Raw genomic sequence first — 15968 nt, 5'->3', positions numbered from 1 at the left:
GCTCGGTGGGGAGCTCAGGTGCCCCGGGGCGAGCCCGGGGGGCACCGGGGACCGCGGCGGGGGGGCGGGGGGGCCCTCCGGGCGGTTCGGGAGGCAGCGGGGGGGCTGATGTGGGGGGCTGAAGGAAAGGGGTATCGGAGACCCTGGCCGCAGCCCCCGGGGCACAGCGCGGGGCGCGGACCCGCCGGAGGAAAGATGCCGTGTGCGGGCACCAGGCGGAGCTGGTGCATCAGGGACGGGCGGAGATGGGTGCACCCCCCCCAGCACCCACCACCCCCACCCACCGGCCACCCGCGCCCCGGCCCCGCAGCCCCCGCACACACCCGGGCAGCTCAGCCGCGGCAGCCAGGCTGCGTGGGAACGAAAGCAAAACAAACAAACGAAAGAATAATACTAATAATTTTAAAAAAGGAAAAAAAAGGTGTAAAAAGTTAAAAAAAAGGGGGGGGGGGCAGAGGGAAAGAGGGGAAAAAGAAAAAATATTTTAAAAAGAAAAAAAAAAAAGAAAAAATGGGGGAAAAAGGGAAAAATAAATAAAAAATAAAAGAAGGGGATCTGGCAAACTGAAAAGATCAAGAGATGAGGAGACGGGGCATCTGACTGGACTCAAGTAATAAAGCAGAGAGGCAACAGAGGAAAAAATTACATTATTGCTACAGCTATGTGCAGATTAATGGAGGGACCCATCAGTCAGCAACTCTGCATCCTTCCCATGCAATTTACGGGAGCAGAGAGGCGATGCCCAGGCTGTGGGTGCACTGCATGTAGGTGCCTGGAGCCCACCACGACACAGCCCTCGGGAGCTGGAGCTGTTGCACTCCTCTTTGGCTAAAGAGACAATTTCTGGTTTGTGTCCCCATTACCAGGGCAGGATTTCTGATACACGCAACATTTTATCATCCACCGCGCGGCTGCGGAGCTTCATCTGGCCTGGGCACAGAGCACACCACCAACACAGATGAAGCATATCCTGCCTGAGCTGAGAGAAGAAAAACTCCTACCCCAGGCCCACCAGTGTAAATCTGGAAAGCTCGGCTGTGCTTGCTGGACTACCTCAGGATTTACCAAGGCATTCATGAAAGTTGAATTTGGCCCAAAACTTGGGAAAGAAGAGCACATTCAGCATTTGCTTCCCCGAAAGAATCCAGCTTGCCAACTTCTCCTTAACAGGAGAGGCCAAGCCTGTGGCATCGCTCCCGAGTCCGGCGGCTGCTGCCACAGCCGGGGTTGCCTGGGTGCCCGCCTGCACCGCGGCACCGTGCCAGGCGTGGGGAGAGCATCCCCCCCTGTGCCCGTAGCCAGGCACCCGGGAGCGCTCCCACTCCTTCCCAGCAACTCACCCCTCAGAAATCCCACTGCACTCCCTTCAGAGGAGACAAAAGACACTATTTCTGTAGCCAGGGGCTGAAACAACAAAAGCAACAGCAACCACCTCTTGCAGGTTGGATTAAGAGGGACTCCAGAGCGAGCTCTCCTGCTTTGCCCAGCTCTCACAAGAGCAGATTTCTCCCCTCCACCTCACCTCCCAGACTGCACAACTAGCCCAGGAGAAAAGCCTTTCCCTTCGGGCTGGGACTGTTCACCATCATCCCTCGTGAGCACAGTCACTGCAGCATCTCTGCTCCCTCCTGGAAATGGGGTCACCCAACGGCATGGCTCGCACGAGTCCCAGGGTCGTGCTCCTGCTTCTGGATAAGACACTGCCCAACAGACAGATCGGCACAACACAGAGTGCCCACCACCCTCAAAGAGTGCACATCTCAAAATTAAAATCCTGGTTAGTGGGTGCCAACCCGTGCTGACCACCTTGGCTGCTGTCCATCAGAGAAATCAGCAGCTCAGTATCTACAGCACCATCACCCCTGATGGTCACAGCTAGGTCAGAACCATTTCCAGACTAAATCATTTACACTGAGTATGACACATACAAATGATAAAAAAATCCACCTCATTTCCCTTCATTCAGGGTTGCAATGCCATCATACCTGTAAGCATAAATTTTCCAAACTGCCTCTTCAGTTTTCCACCAAGCCTGTTTTCTGCAGCATGCTTTGCTGGGAGCAGCGTGTGGGATGGGAGCTGGTGGAGGGAGAAGCCCCCGGCTCAGCTCCCCGCCAGCCCTGCCAACCCCCCCCACCTCACATGTCTGCCCGTTCGCAAGAGGCCGCCGGGTCCGGCTGCTCACCTGTGAGAAAATCACACGCCATGTGGGGCATCGAGCGTCACTAGACCCCTGTCAACATGTGCTCTTTCTTATTAGCTTTTTTTTTTTTTTTTAAAAAAAAAAAAAAAAACAAACCCCAAACTGAAAGAAATGGTACAGTATGCAAGGAAAAATGTAAAATAAAGGTTGCAAATATAACAAACAGTCTATGGAAAATGTGAATCTTTGCCTTCCACTACTGAATGCATCCAGAGCTGAACTGCACCCTTTGGCCCAACTGCTTCCTGTGTAATACAGCATTTATGCTAGGTGTATCCTGCATTTAAAAACCATGGATTTTATATTCTCACTGTTATAAACAATATTTTCAGAGCAGTTTTCCTTTGACTTGCAGTTCTCCTCTGGGATATGCTGCAGAGAGGTGGACCTTGTGTATAATATTATTCTCTTTTTTGTTTTAAACAATGGAACTTTTCCCCCATGCTATATACTGACCTTTTAACTCTTAAATAACCCCTCTTTCTCTTAGGCAAAATGAGATTATGCTAAATAGTCACATTCATGTACCTTTGGCATGAGAGAGTAGAGAGAAGGCCGTGAAATCTCTCTTTAAAGCCATTTTTCCCAGGAATTCCACTTCTGGCTTTACTCCCGAGTTCATGATTATCCTGCCCATGCCCACTGCCAGGGCAGTAACCCCATCTTTATAGACTGCTGCCCTACCCTGAACTTCTGCCTCTCTCCTCATCCCTCCCAGCCTGCCCTTGCACATACCACAGTGAGCCCCTAAACCCCCTGGCAAGATCTCCTCTTTCCTGCTTTTTCTAGCTGACCAAACATTTTCTCCAGCTCTGAAAAGCACTGGCTACATTTCCAGGTAAAAATAAATAATCACCCTCATAGATGTAAAATATCACAGTATGATTTATTAAAAAGTCCAAACGTTCTACGGAGCTTATGAAAAGATGAGGGAGTATTGTATGTGTCCAGTGAAATAAGTTCATCTCTCTGCATGTTTCGGTCCCTGAACCAAAGGGTACGTGAGCATCACGTCCAGGGCAGCACAGCCTGTGAGGCCGCAGAGGCACAGAGCAAGGACTGCCCTATTCCCACCCGCAGCTCTTCACACCAACTCGGCTGCACCTGCAAACTCCCCTGAGGCGCCGGGCCTTCCCAAAGCCCGAGCTGGGGTCCAGCAGCGGCACCGCTCGCCAGCCCCGCGGGGCTGCACAGCCACCGGCAGCGGGGGCTTGGGGTCCCCCGGGTGACGGAGCTCGTGCAGGACCACGTGGGCTGCGCTCAGCTGGCACGCGTGCACGTGAATACCCATAAAACTGTGCAGAACCCCCTCGCAGGAAGGCTCTGCTGCTGCCCATCACCCTCTGCCTCCCCCTGCGCCGCAAAAAGCCACCGCCTCTCAAACTTGAGTTACAACCTAGAGGAACAGCAACGAGAAGGCATGCTCCAAGCAAATTCTATCTTTCATGTGAAGCAGGATTCAGATATTTTTAAGGAGAAAATATCTCTTTGTTGTGCTGTTTGGAAGGTAAGTATGATCAGATTTGGCCTTTCTTTTAATAATTTAACTCCTCTGTCATGCCCTTCTCATCTCTTCCCCTTTGAGATTACTTAATCCCACTTGAGAAAAGAAAACTTTTGATCAAGATGAGAGTTATTTCAGCATCTGGTGCTGAAACATTGTTTCATTTCCCCTGTCCTTTTTACTCTCCAACATTCAGCAGTCTCCAAGACTATTAATTTCTCTTATCTTCTGTTAATTAAAACCCAATTAGCATTGCCTGCTGATAACTGCACACTGGTCTAACAAAGCCTGGCCCCTTGCTGGGTATTTTTCTGTTGTGTCATATGAACAGGCAACAGCAGGTTTTACTGGAGCATAAACATAGCTCAAACTATTCTCTACAAGTGTTTGCCTTCTGCTCGTACTGCACTAATTTGGGGAAAAGGTCTTTCTAGAAATTTTTTTCTTCAAAAATACTTTAAAACAACATTCTTATGTTTCACATGCTGCATAAAATCGACGCTGATAGCTTTTTAATACCAGCAACAGGGGAAGTGAGAAGGAACACAGAGGAAAATCAGCGTAACAACTGTGCCCATGCCACTACCGTGTTCCAACACATCCTGGCGAGGGATGATGATCCCCCATGCCTGGGGGCACCCAGCTGCTTGGGCAGCTTAGGCAAACTGCACCTTCTAACCCCATCTGAAGATGTCACTGGCTATTTTTTAGCATCTTAGAACAGCTCTAGGAGTCGTATGGCTTATTCCTATTCACTACACAGTAATCCTCCAATCTATTCTGCAAAAAAAAAAAAAAAACAAACTTTTCTGCAAATACAGTGTTATTTTTCCTGCTTAGCATTGCTCTATGGAAAGTAAGCATCTACCTCGGTGAACCCACTACTGAAATGTTGTCACAGCTACAGAGGTAAGCTGAGCATCAGCAGTCACAGCACGAGGAGGCACAGTGAACACACGAGCGCTCTGCTGTCATTTGGAAATGACAAGTCCATCTGGCACGTTTGTTTTCAGTCATATAAAGAATTCCTCCTCCTCATCCTCCGCCCTGTTTGCGGGGCTGGCTCGTGTTTTTTGCAAGTGGAAGCCCAAAGCTCTTTGCCCTGCTCCTTTACTCCTTTTGGCAGCAGCAAACAGCGGCTGGGTCCTGTCCTGGGAGGGCAGGGTGCTGCCGGCCCCCTCCGCAGGCGCCCGCGGCTGGAGGAGGCTGCTCCGCAGGTCCCTGGAGAAGCGGTTCAGCGGGCAGCGGCCACTCGCAGGATTCGCCACGACGAGCCCTGTGTCCACGTCGGTCTCTGCTACCTGCCAACGAACACGGCTCTCCTGGAAAGAAGCCTGCAGCTTGCCGCTTGCCTGCTTGCGGAGGGAGGCAGCATCCCACCACGACCGGGCTGCTGGACCACTGTAAGACGAGAAGTGCCTGTGGAGGCTTCCACCGACTTGCTCGGGAGTAAGGGCTTCGCTTTGGTCAGATTTTATTCTACCCTTTGTGGCTCTGACCTCCTGGCTTCTCCACCCAGAATTACTCCGCTTTAGAGGGAGAGGGACGGGGACAGAGTCCTGCAGAATTTTTTCATTGCCTGCGTTACGCTGATGGGAAAGCCCAACATTCGTTTCACGGGGCTTGGAGCTGTCTTGAACCTGTTGAAGAAGATTTACAGAGAACCCCATTAACATAACATTCTAGTTTGACCAACTAATGATGTTCTCAACCAGCCTCGCTGTGCTGAAATCACCCGCAGCGTGAGTCAGCCAGAGCCCCACTGCAGAACAGGAGTCTTACAAGCCTGAGTGACGGCAGATGAATAGTTAGTGTAGCATGATGCACATGAGAAAAACAATCCCAGCTCCACATATGAAATGCTAGGTTGTGAGTTGATCATAACCCAGGGTCTCATTTCTGTGACAGCACCATTCTAGCATCAGTTCAGTGCCTGACAACAGTCTAGAAAGCAAATGAAATCTTAAGAATTATTCCAAATAAAATGAAGAATGTTGTAATTCATGGTGCAGCTCTGGTCCCAAAGCTGGACCATGGTGCCTCTCCCTCACCTGAAACACACAACAGAGTATCATGGAGTTGAAAAAGCTCAGAAATGGACAACAAGGGTAATTGCCAGTACAGTAAAGGAACGATCATATATGTTGAGAATTTTAAACCGGGGGGGAAAAAAAAAAAAAAAAAAAACAACAAAAAAACAAACAACAAGTTTGGGAGGGAGAAGATAAAAAGCTAAAACACCACGAGTCACCTGGAGAAACAGATAGGTATTTTCCATTCCCTGCAATTTGCAATGCAAGAAGCAGAGGCCATCAAATGAAGCCAGCTGGAGGCAGTTCCAGTTAAAGGAAGGTGGCACTAGAGCTGAGGAAGTCCCTGCCAAAGTATGTTGTGGATACAAAAAGTTCACATGGATTCAAGGGGAGGCTGGATAAACACTTGGAAAGGAATGTCACTGCAAGTTACCACATCTGGGTTCAGAAGACTCTCGCGTTTAAAACGGGCAGCTCGGGAGTGTATTGGTGGGGTGTAACACAAGCACTCGTCCTCTTGCTGTTCCTGCCAAGGCAGCCGCCTATGGCCAGCTGTGGGCAGACAGCTGTGCCTGAAACCCAGTCCAGACAAAATAACTTAAATTGCCACATAGTATGTGTCAAGCTCTTCCACCTCTGGGATTTTCCTGAGGGCAGCACACACACACTGTGGGTGGTGCTTGTGGGCAGCTTTCCGAGGACTAGCCCTCAGGACTAATGCACACACGTGACAGATTTGCTGCAGGTGACCTAAACACGGCCCACACAGATAGCTGTGCCTGCCCCAGAACATTCTTGAAGGCATCAGATCTATTGGAGCTCCTTCACATCTGCAAATCCTGCCCAGCTGTATTTTTGGAAAGAATCTTGCTCAGGAAGCTCTGGATCAAATGGCTTTCCTTTGATGGCTGGGCAACACTAATCCAGGAGGGAGATACCTCTCAGACCAGCGAGGCCAGCAGGGCCAGGACCTGCTGAGCACGTCCTTCTTGTTCCTGTGCAGCATGTCACTCCTGGGGACACCAGCCCAGAGCAAGACACTCACCTCACCAGTCCTCTGCAAGACTAGAGACACATTGCATGCCTTTATTTACAAAGCAGCACATGGAAACTGTCCTATTCTCCTACTTGAGTCTTAGGGCTAAACTTGTAAAATCTGAGCAGTAGGGATTCCCTGTAAACACTCAGAGAAAGGACGTGGAATAGAACAGTAATTAGGGAGCAGCTTCCTCAAAAAAAAAAAAAGGAAAGGATGTGGTTTATTTATTTCTTTATCAAACTAGGTGGCTTGGGTTGTCTCTTCCCCAATAAAAACAAGAAAAGGGTTCTTGCAGGTTCCGGGGTGAATGACAACTCTGTGTGGGTGGCAGTCCACAAGCAAACCCTTGGATTTGGTTTGCAATAAAGCAGAAAATTGGAGGGGTGGAATAAATATTTTGCAGATACTTAGAGTAAAAATTTACAGTATGAGGCAAATAGCTGCAGAATAAAGTGCCATGTGCGAGGCTGTCGGCATGCTGCATGGAGCACAGACACAAGATATACATCCTCAAGTTCAAGTGGACTCCAGCTTCCTTCACCAGGAGCACAGTGCAGCACAGCTGCACCCCCAAAAAACTTCCAAATTTCCTGACAGTGAATTTATGTACATCTGTCAGCTTAAAGACCTTGTATCTACAGCAGGAAGATCCACGGAGTAATTTAGGAAGGCACCTCTGGAGGTCACCTGGCCAGCCCCCTGATCCAGGCAGGACCTACTTCAAAGCTACATGAGGATGCTCAGGGCCTTTTCCAGTTCAAGTGGGTGGCAAACCAGTTTATAAAGTGTTACTAAATGAGAATTACGCAAAGGTTGCCCTGAGAATTAGTGTTCAGAGTAGCATAAAAATAGGCCGTACAGAATAATTAACTTGATTTGTAACAAATGAGCTCTGGAAGGCAAAAGAAAAAGCAAAGTGTGGGCAAATTATTTTTTCTTATAATTTGGATATTTAACTAATCAGAGGTGGGAGGGGTTGTTACAATGGAAAGAAAGCACACTGAGCTAAACTGCCCTCCTGCTCACATGTATAATTCCCACTATGTATCACCTCAGAACAGACTTTTTTTGTATTCATACAACCTCTGAACCACACACTAGAACAATAAAGGCAGAGATTTCTTATGACACATTTGTTTGGCACTTCTGCCCAACCGCAATTTACTCAAGAGCTCACAAAAATCTATTGCAAGTGATGTTGTATCAACACTATACTTACAATGCATCTGTCTTTGGATGCTAAAAATCTGCTTCCAGAAACTTTTGTAACATAATGACTTATCAGAAAAAAGAATAGGCTGCTACAATCATTTGATTCAGGCACGGAAGGGAAGATGTTAAACTAGCCTGCTTGAAAAAGAATTAATTCTTTCAATTTCAGGCAAGCAGTAATGATGTTAATTTAACAATATAAAAACATTCTAAAGACCTGCACTTCTATTTATCAACAGCATCACAGCACTGTCAGATATCAATTACTGCATTTACAAATTCAAAAGACGACATGAACAAGCAAAATCCAAATTTCCATTTTGAACGAGTTCTGCTTTCCTTGAAAAAAATAATAATGAAAAACCTCCTCTCAGAGCACCATGGACACATACCTGAAACAGAATTGTATTTCCTTCATAGTCTTGTGTTTGCCACCGGGTGCTACTGATAGGAATACAGGGGTTAGGCAGGAGAGGCACCAGCTGCCCGATTTCTTGCACCTTGAACTGCAAGGCTGACGACTCCTTCGGCTCAGCAGCCACCCCAATGGGGAGCTGCTTCAGGCAGAGCTGCACAGCAATATTTGGGGTTGCGTACAGCACAAAGACACAGAAGTTACTTTTCTGCATAATTGCTTCTTTCTGTAGAATCATCTCGTAGAGTCTCACTGCATCCTCATAGTTATCGAAACTGCAGTAGATGGTGACACGCAGGATTTCAGGGCCACAGTGGACCCGCCTGATGCCCCACACAGGCATCTGGTTGTCCAGGCTGTAGAAGTCCTGGTGAGCTGGGCCATAGGGATGGCTTTGCCCATTAGCAATCTGGGCACACTGGTAGCGCCAGGGCGGACGCTGGAACTGCTCATAGACCTGGAAAATCCGTTCTTCTCCCAAGTCCTCATGGAGAAAAAGGAGAACAGATATTCCAGGAAAGCCACAGCTTCTCTTATGATATCTCTCATAATATTTCAATGGAGTAACTCTCTCAGACACCAGGAAAAGGTGAATATCTGGGCAGATCCACTCCAAAAGCCGATCCACAGTTTGCTGCAGAAGCAATGAGTGTCCCGAATTGGCGAGAAGATGCACAATCATCAGAGAGTCTGTTCCATCATCCATTGCAAAGCTTCCTGACAAAAAATAAAAACAGACAAATCGGTGCCTTCCTTCTCCTATTGCAGCCTCAGTAACACGAAGGGTATACTCTAAGACCTCGACAGAATGAGTTCAATCTTCCACAGGCTTTGCAATAACCCAATGAAATATGCATGTATGCACAGTTAATGTACACAAGGAAGCAGGTGACAAGTGACAAGGCCTTATGTGACAGGTCCCAGGTCACTCACATCACAGCAGAGCTCAGATGAAAGCTCATTTTCCAACTCCAAGATTTAAGCTCTGGTCACTGTGTACATGTGACCAACACGTCCAGGAACACCTCTGTGTCCCACTGCTCCTGTCCTTCACAGCATAGGGCAGCAGAGACAAAGAGCAATGAAAGACAAAAGCAGAGATTCTCCAAGATGAGATGATGTTGTAAGTACACTTGCCTGTCAGTGGTGGAAAAGGACTCTCCGGATCCGCCCGAGTCCCACCAGCAAGCATCTCGGTGCGATCGCTGCCTTTTGCAAAGGCAATGTGGCACTCGTGGTTGAAAACCTCAGTGTATTTTCTTGTAGTCAGCAGTCTGGCTTTAGCTCACTGTAAAAAGCTTGTGATCTTTCTGAGTCACACCCTTCTGGGGCATACAGATAAGCTATTCTTTAAAAACAAGGAAGGAAAACAGACTAACAAAAGAAAAAAAAACAACATGTGAACACAACAGATAACAATAAGGGCAGATACAAATCAGCATCAGGAAAGAGGAGCTTTGGGAAAAAACCTTGACTCCTAGTTACGCACTTCACAACACAGGTATCTCGCTGGGTACCAGGCTTTCCCCCTTTCAGTGCCCTGCCTGCCTCTTTTTTCCTCCTCTTTTTTTTTTTTTTTTTTTTTTTTTTTTTAATGCTGAGATATCTATGTAATCAGCACCCTTAAGCAAACTCCATGTTTTTTTCCTTGCTCCTTGGGTTTACATATTGGTACTTAATTTAGCTTATTGTGTAGACTACAATAGGAATGCTGAAAATGCACCTCTTTCCAAGGCCTCTTCTAGTGTCTAGACAATAAATCACGCTGTCCCTTCATCTCCTTATTTTGCCAACCCAGGAGCAATACATACAAGTCAAGCCAATCTCCATTTTCTATACAGAACTACCCCCACTGCAGCCAGTATTTAAATCAAAACTGGGGCCTCTAATGATGTATCCAGCCCCATTTAATTAAGAGCAACACATCTCTCTCTGCTGACATACCAATTTCCCTCTCAAACAGCCAAACACACAAAGCAGTGTCTCACCATGCAGAAATCCCAGCATTAATAAGAGTCAGTTATGCAAAAGTCTGAACTATTTTTTTTTCCTTTTAATACAACCCTAGCTTTATACTCAACTGAGCAAAATCTTCAAGTTCTAAAGGTATAAGTAGCACTGCCTTGGTTTCCTTTATGTAGAAGATCACTCTGGCTGGTAGAAATACATATTCATGCTTTACAACTGCACTGACACCAAAGTACAATAAAAATAAAAAGGGTGACTAGAAAATGAGGAAAAAAATTAATTTGCACTGATAGAGACAAACCCACCCACAACACTGCTAAGCAAGTAACAACTGGTGGGAAGAAGACAAAAAAATCCAGCCTTCGGACAATTGCAGGAAGAGAGCAGAGAGAAGAGTGCAAGTGCTCGAAACATTAAAACACTCTAGATGAGCTCTGAACAACACAATTTTACTAAAATATGGAAAAGGAAATGATTCATCAGCTCTTTGCTACAGGGCAAAGGCAAGCAGTCATCTGCCTTCCTGCATGTGAGGAAAAAGGGAATGTTGCCGCTACAAGAAAACACTGAAACTAAGAAAGTTCATCGGGGCTCGGTTGGTAGCTGGAAGCACGCACTGCATTTCGGGGTCCCTGTTCTGGCAGGAGGCAACAGTGCTTGGGCATGGCCACGGCGTGCTGAAAGGAACACACCACCCCGGCCATGCCGCCTTAGGGCCAGGCAAGCCAGCAGGGTCTGGTCAAAGCAGATAAACATGAGTGAACGTAAACATGGTGTGGGGTGGGAAACAATCCCAGCAATTGCTTTCCCAGTACGGCCCAGCAACGCTGGCAGGGCAGGCAGTGGGGTGAAAGCAGCAGCTTTGTGGCCAGCAGCAGCCCAGAACAGTGGTATTAGTAGGGAAGGAATAGGGAAGGAAACAGAAAACATTGTATGGCAACCTATAAATCCACGGTGCATTTGTATCTTGTATGTGCTGTTGCAGCTGCCCTTTTAGTAAGATGGATGTGGAGATTTAGGGAGAAAGCAGGAGGAGGCAGACAAGAGTCATGAAAGAAGCCACTTTGGTAAGAGGAGCAAGCCAACGAGGGCCTTCAGCCTGGAGTAGGAACAGTGGCAAGATATACTATAGATCTATAAGGGTATGAATGGCATTAGGAGGGTAAAAGGGCAGTCACTGGTTAAAGTACCCTCCCAAAAAGCAGTGAGGGGATCAACTGCAGCTAGCAACACCCATTTCCACCCAAGTGAGGAAACACTTCACACAGGTCATCAAGCCTGCCACAAGGCAGTGTGATCCCAGAAGTTTTTCGGGGTACAGAAGGTGACTGAGCACACACAAAGATGTAGGATTTACCAGACTCCTAGGAGCTGGGTGACAAGTTCAGAGACGCTCTGCGGCGCCTCTGCAAACACAGAGCACGTGCGTTTACTCAGTCGCAGAGCACTTGCCCCACAGCGTCCCCCACCCGCTCGCTCCCTCTCTCCCCAGGGGTTCACCCCCGGGGGCTGCCCCAGCACCGCAGCCCCGGCACCCACCCTCCATCTCCCCCTTCTCCCATGGAGCGGAGGACCCCGGCACTCCACCGCCGGCAAACTGCATTCTCCCAGGGGCTGAGGGAGCGAGCGCTGCTTTCCCGGCGCAGTCCCATCAATCACTATGGGCTGGCGCAGCTCTCGGCCCCCATCCCTACTTGAACTGCATCAGCCCGGCTGTTTAAAATCCCATGGGGGCAGCAGCATCACAGCGAAGAAGATAAAGTACAGGTAACGTGAACTCTTGCAAAGCAGCTGTAGAGAGTAGGGGCTGGTGAGCCGGGAGGAGAGGGGGATAGGAATCGATGCAGACACCATGTCTCCCTCGAGCTCCCACTGTAACCAGCCGGGGCCAAACTGATTTCCAGACAGGCCGGTGCCTCCCGTAGAGACTGCTGAAGTTGACCAGCATCTCTCCTGCGCAGAGCTGGGACCTGTGTAGCTGCCACACATGAAGCGTCGCTCGGTTTTACAACAGCCAAGAACCAGAGCCTATGCACAAAGAGGGCCAAATCCCAAACCCTGCCACCATGCCGCCGTGCTTCCTCTGTGAGCAGTGTGCTTACTGGGGTGGGACAGGGAAGCAGTCTCACCTGGGAGCTCCAGCTGATGGACCTGCCTGGAGAACAGTTTCAGGACTGGTGCTCAGACCTGTAAGTTCTCCAGTAGCTCCAGGTGAGGGGTACCCACCACTCCTACCATGTGGAGCACAAAATAAACTCAACATCAGCCTTCACCTGAACCCCTCCTTCGGAGGGCAGCCCCACCACCCTGGCTAAGCCCTGTCCCATAAGGAGCATTCTGCTCCTCTTCCACTTTGCTTTGACATCTAAACATCCATGGGGAAGGTTCCCCAACCTTGGACAAGGGTATTCTCATGCCCTCACTTTGTCTCCAACCTATTGCCCCCTAAACCTGGGGTAAAGCCAGGATGCCGTGATGCTCACTGCTGCAGCCTGGTGAGTTTAGACCTCTTCATCCACTGTTTTTCTCAGAGGCATCAAGGTCTCGGGTGGGAAAGGGATGAATGCCATCAGAACAAAGTGCTGGCTTTTGCTGGGTCTTGTAAGAAAAGGAAAGTGCTGGTTTCTCTCCGATCTCTACCTCTCTGCTTCCCCTTCCCCCAGCTTTCCAGTCTGGCTGCCAAACGGAAAAGCACATTATTCATAGTGACCTACTGAACATGCCAAGAAAGATTTCGTTAAGAGATTAGAAAAATAGCAGTTCAATCTTATGCGAAAAGTCGCTCTGCTGGGGGTGGGGAGGCAATTCTGATATAGTACTCAAAAAATATATTGGAGCCCCATTCCCACACAGTAGTGACTAGCAACACAGCAGAACAGACAAGAGACTGATGGGGTAGTCCAACTTTGTGTAAGAGCAGGCCAAATATGAATATTTATATCTACCACCCAATATATACATTAGAAAGCCCTGCACAAAGTCCAAATTTAAACAACTAACAAACACTTTATTGTATGAAGCCTCGGAGAATACTGTCTGCTATACATTTAAAATCATACAATGGAAAGGCACAGCAAAATAGTTAAAAATTCCTTTTCATAATGAATTCTTAAGATGTGCCTAGTCCTCGGTGTTGCTCAGAGCCCTTCTCTCTAGCTGATACCAACAAGACTGATGATGCATCACAAGATTTAGTAAGTTCATAGTAACATCTGTAAGGAAGTTACTTTATAAGGATTTTGGCTTTGTATACTAGCACATAATTAACTTCAGAGAGACTGGGTGTGAATTACCTAAGCATCTTGGGAGCAGGCCTCATTAAACACATACAATGTCTTGGGCTTACTAACTTTTAAGATATTTTTTTGGTTTACACTAATCTCAAACTCTGCCTATAACAAGGACAAAAATACTAAATTAACCTTCTAGATGACAATTATCTACAGCAGAGACAGTACTGAGACAAAAATCAGGATTAATGTCTTACTTGAATATAATCAGCTTTTCAAAGAGTTTGTCTCTTGCTCCAAACCTTGTGACTTCAATTCATCATTACTTCAGAAGAAAGCAAAACCCCAATGACCAAAAGAGCAAAGAACCATCTAACCTACTGCATTTATTTAAGTAGACTTCTCTCCCAAATGGTTCTTCTTTCTTCTTTTTAACCAGCTAACAAAGAGTAGGAATCCAGCAAGAGTCTGTCAGCAGACACAGAAAACAGAGAGCTGCACCGCAAGCTGCAAATCAGGATCCAAGCACACACACAACAATGAAAAGCAGAAAAAAAAACTAGAAAAAAAAAAAACAGTTATAAAGAGCAGATGGATGGGGAAGCTTGCTGCAGGCTGCAGCCTGTCTTACCTCGCAGAGCAACCAGGAGGGCTGACCCCCAGCTGCTGCCGGAGTCACGGCTCCGACCTGGCAGCAGCATTGCGCAGCAGGCTGCAACTCCTCCCATTGACGGGACCCAGCGACTTGAGACTCCGGCCGTGAGAAACACTATGCTAGGAGATGCATGGACAAGATAGAGTTTCAAGACTTACAGGAGATAAAATGCAAACTAAAATGAAAGAGGTTCCTCCTGAAACTCAGCTACAGCAGTTGAGGGAACAGGCGTCCTCACAGCATTATCACCGTCAGATGGACAACTAGGATCAAACCACATTTTTCCTGTACACTTAGGGACTATGTTCACAAAAGTAAAGCAATTAAGTTATACTCAAGCAACATAGACTTTGGTGCAAGTTCAAGTCTGGGAGAGCAGCACTAAGACGCAGAGATGAGGGACCCAGGTGAAGCCCATGTTAAAACTGCCATAGTCTTGGAGGCAATCAAGCTTTTACCACTGGTACCTGAATGATCTTTCAGGAAAAGGAGAGCCTGGATTGCGTTTCCAAATACATATCGACTTCAACAAGATCTTGGAAACCTCACATTAAACCGGAGTTACCACAGTGATGTGAACTAAGTTGATACCAAAGCTGCTAACCCCAAAACCAGTTCCCATTCTGCTTAAGCAAAGGGAAAGGCCATGGGGAGAGAGAGAATGCTGCTGGAGTGTGTCGCGGCGTCGGGCGAGAGCCAGTCTGCCGATAGCAGCGCCCGCGCAGCAACGCCGCCCTCCCTCCAGCCCCTCTTCTGCGCCCTGCGGGTGCACGAGATCCAGCAGCCAGGCAGGGGCTGGGGCGAGGAACGGAGAACCTCTGGGTACCTGAAGCCCAAATCAACTTTCCCACGCCTGATGCCCTAAGCCACCCCAGAGATGTGGTTATATAGATGCCTTTGACATACACCGGCCTCCTTCCAGTTACAGGGCTGGTGGCAACCACAGCCACACGTGAGGGAAATCTTGAAGAAAGCACGGATGGCAGAAGGTTGGCTCTAGTCTTTTGGATGGTTCAAATTCAAGCAGTTTGAACACAGGGAGAAGTAGAAAGCCTTCCAAATAAGCAAATATAACCAAAGATGCACAAGTTTCTTTGCAGAAACTCCTACACAGTTCAGGCCTCAGTGCTGGCAGCCAGGTTCCCGTACTGACTGCTGCCGGTGGCATGACTTGGCTCGCAGCAACAGGCACATGCTGCACACCCCAAAAAGCCATGAAATATGCTTTACTAATAGGAAGCTATAAAGGCTAATGAATATGTAATAAAAAGGCATTGCATGTCCTTGCCTGGCTGCAGGCATCCCACCACAAACACAAAGTTTGTGAGATTTGGATTTATACAACCTGATTGAGGTAGCTTTTGTCTTCAGCTCCTACCAAACCCGGGCTATGTGTCCTCAGCAAGTTATGGGGTGCCTGCAGACAGAAAGATTCTTCCTCAGTTTTCAGTTTGGTTAAAATATTTCAAAAAACCCTAAAGCACTCTATACACACAAACCAAGATCCACTAAACACAATGAGCCAATAGGAGGTTATGTCAGAAATCAGTATTAGAAAACAAAGTCAAGTCAACAGACTTGACTACACAGAGACAAAATCTAGTACTGATCTGAGATGGTATCTTTGGGAGCCCTCTGCCCCCATCCCCAGCTTCAACTCCACTCCCACCCAGGTCAGTGTGGGAAGAGGTGGGAGTCAGCTTGTCTAC

At 47.8% G+C, this 15968-nt stretch overlaps 1 protein-coding gene across 1 annotated transcript; it reads right to left on the bottom strand.

The window, feature by feature from the left end:
• Nucleotides 1–3070: 3070 nt before the first annotated feature.
• On the bottom strand, nt 3071–9730 carry FAM124B (family with sequence similarity 124 member B). Its single transcript, XM_033005357.2, has 3 exons — nt 9544–9730; nt 8384–9123; nt 3071–5347 (listed from the first exon to the last, which is right to left on the bottom strand). Exons 1-3 carry the CDS (start codon nt 9596–9598, stop codon nt 4721–4723), a joined length of 1422 nt encoding a protein of 473 aa, XP_032861248.2. The 5' UTR covers nt 9599–9730; the 3' UTR covers nt 3071–4720.
• Between the last annotated feature and the right edge of the window lie 6238 nt (nt 9731–15968).

Source organism: Tyto alba, unplaced genomic scaffold (assembly GCF_018691265.1).
Source record: "Tyto alba isolate M040663 unplaced genomic scaffold, T.alba_DEE_v4.0 Super-Scaffold_10, whole genome shotgun sequence".
In the NCBI taxonomy this organism is placed as follows: Eukaryota; Metazoa; Chordata; class Aves; order Strigiformes; family Tytonidae; genus Tyto; species Tyto alba.
This window is presented reverse-complemented; position numbering and strand designations above follow the sequence as displayed.

Bases quoted from the DNA above. Each gene is read 5' to 3' on its own strand.
- FAM124B (XM_033005357.2), bottom strand. From the start codon at position 9,598: ATGCTTGCTGGTGGGACTCGGGCGGATCCGGAGAGTCCTTTTCCACCA. The intron at 9,124-9,543 runs GCAAGTGTACTT...ATTTTTTGTCAG, and splicing joins TCCTTTTCCACCACTGACAG to GAAGCTTTGCAATGGATGAT. The intron at 5,348-8,383 runs GTATGTGTCCAT...CTTCTTCAACAG, and splicing joins GAAATACAATTCTGTTTCAG to GTTCAAGACAGCTCCAAGCC.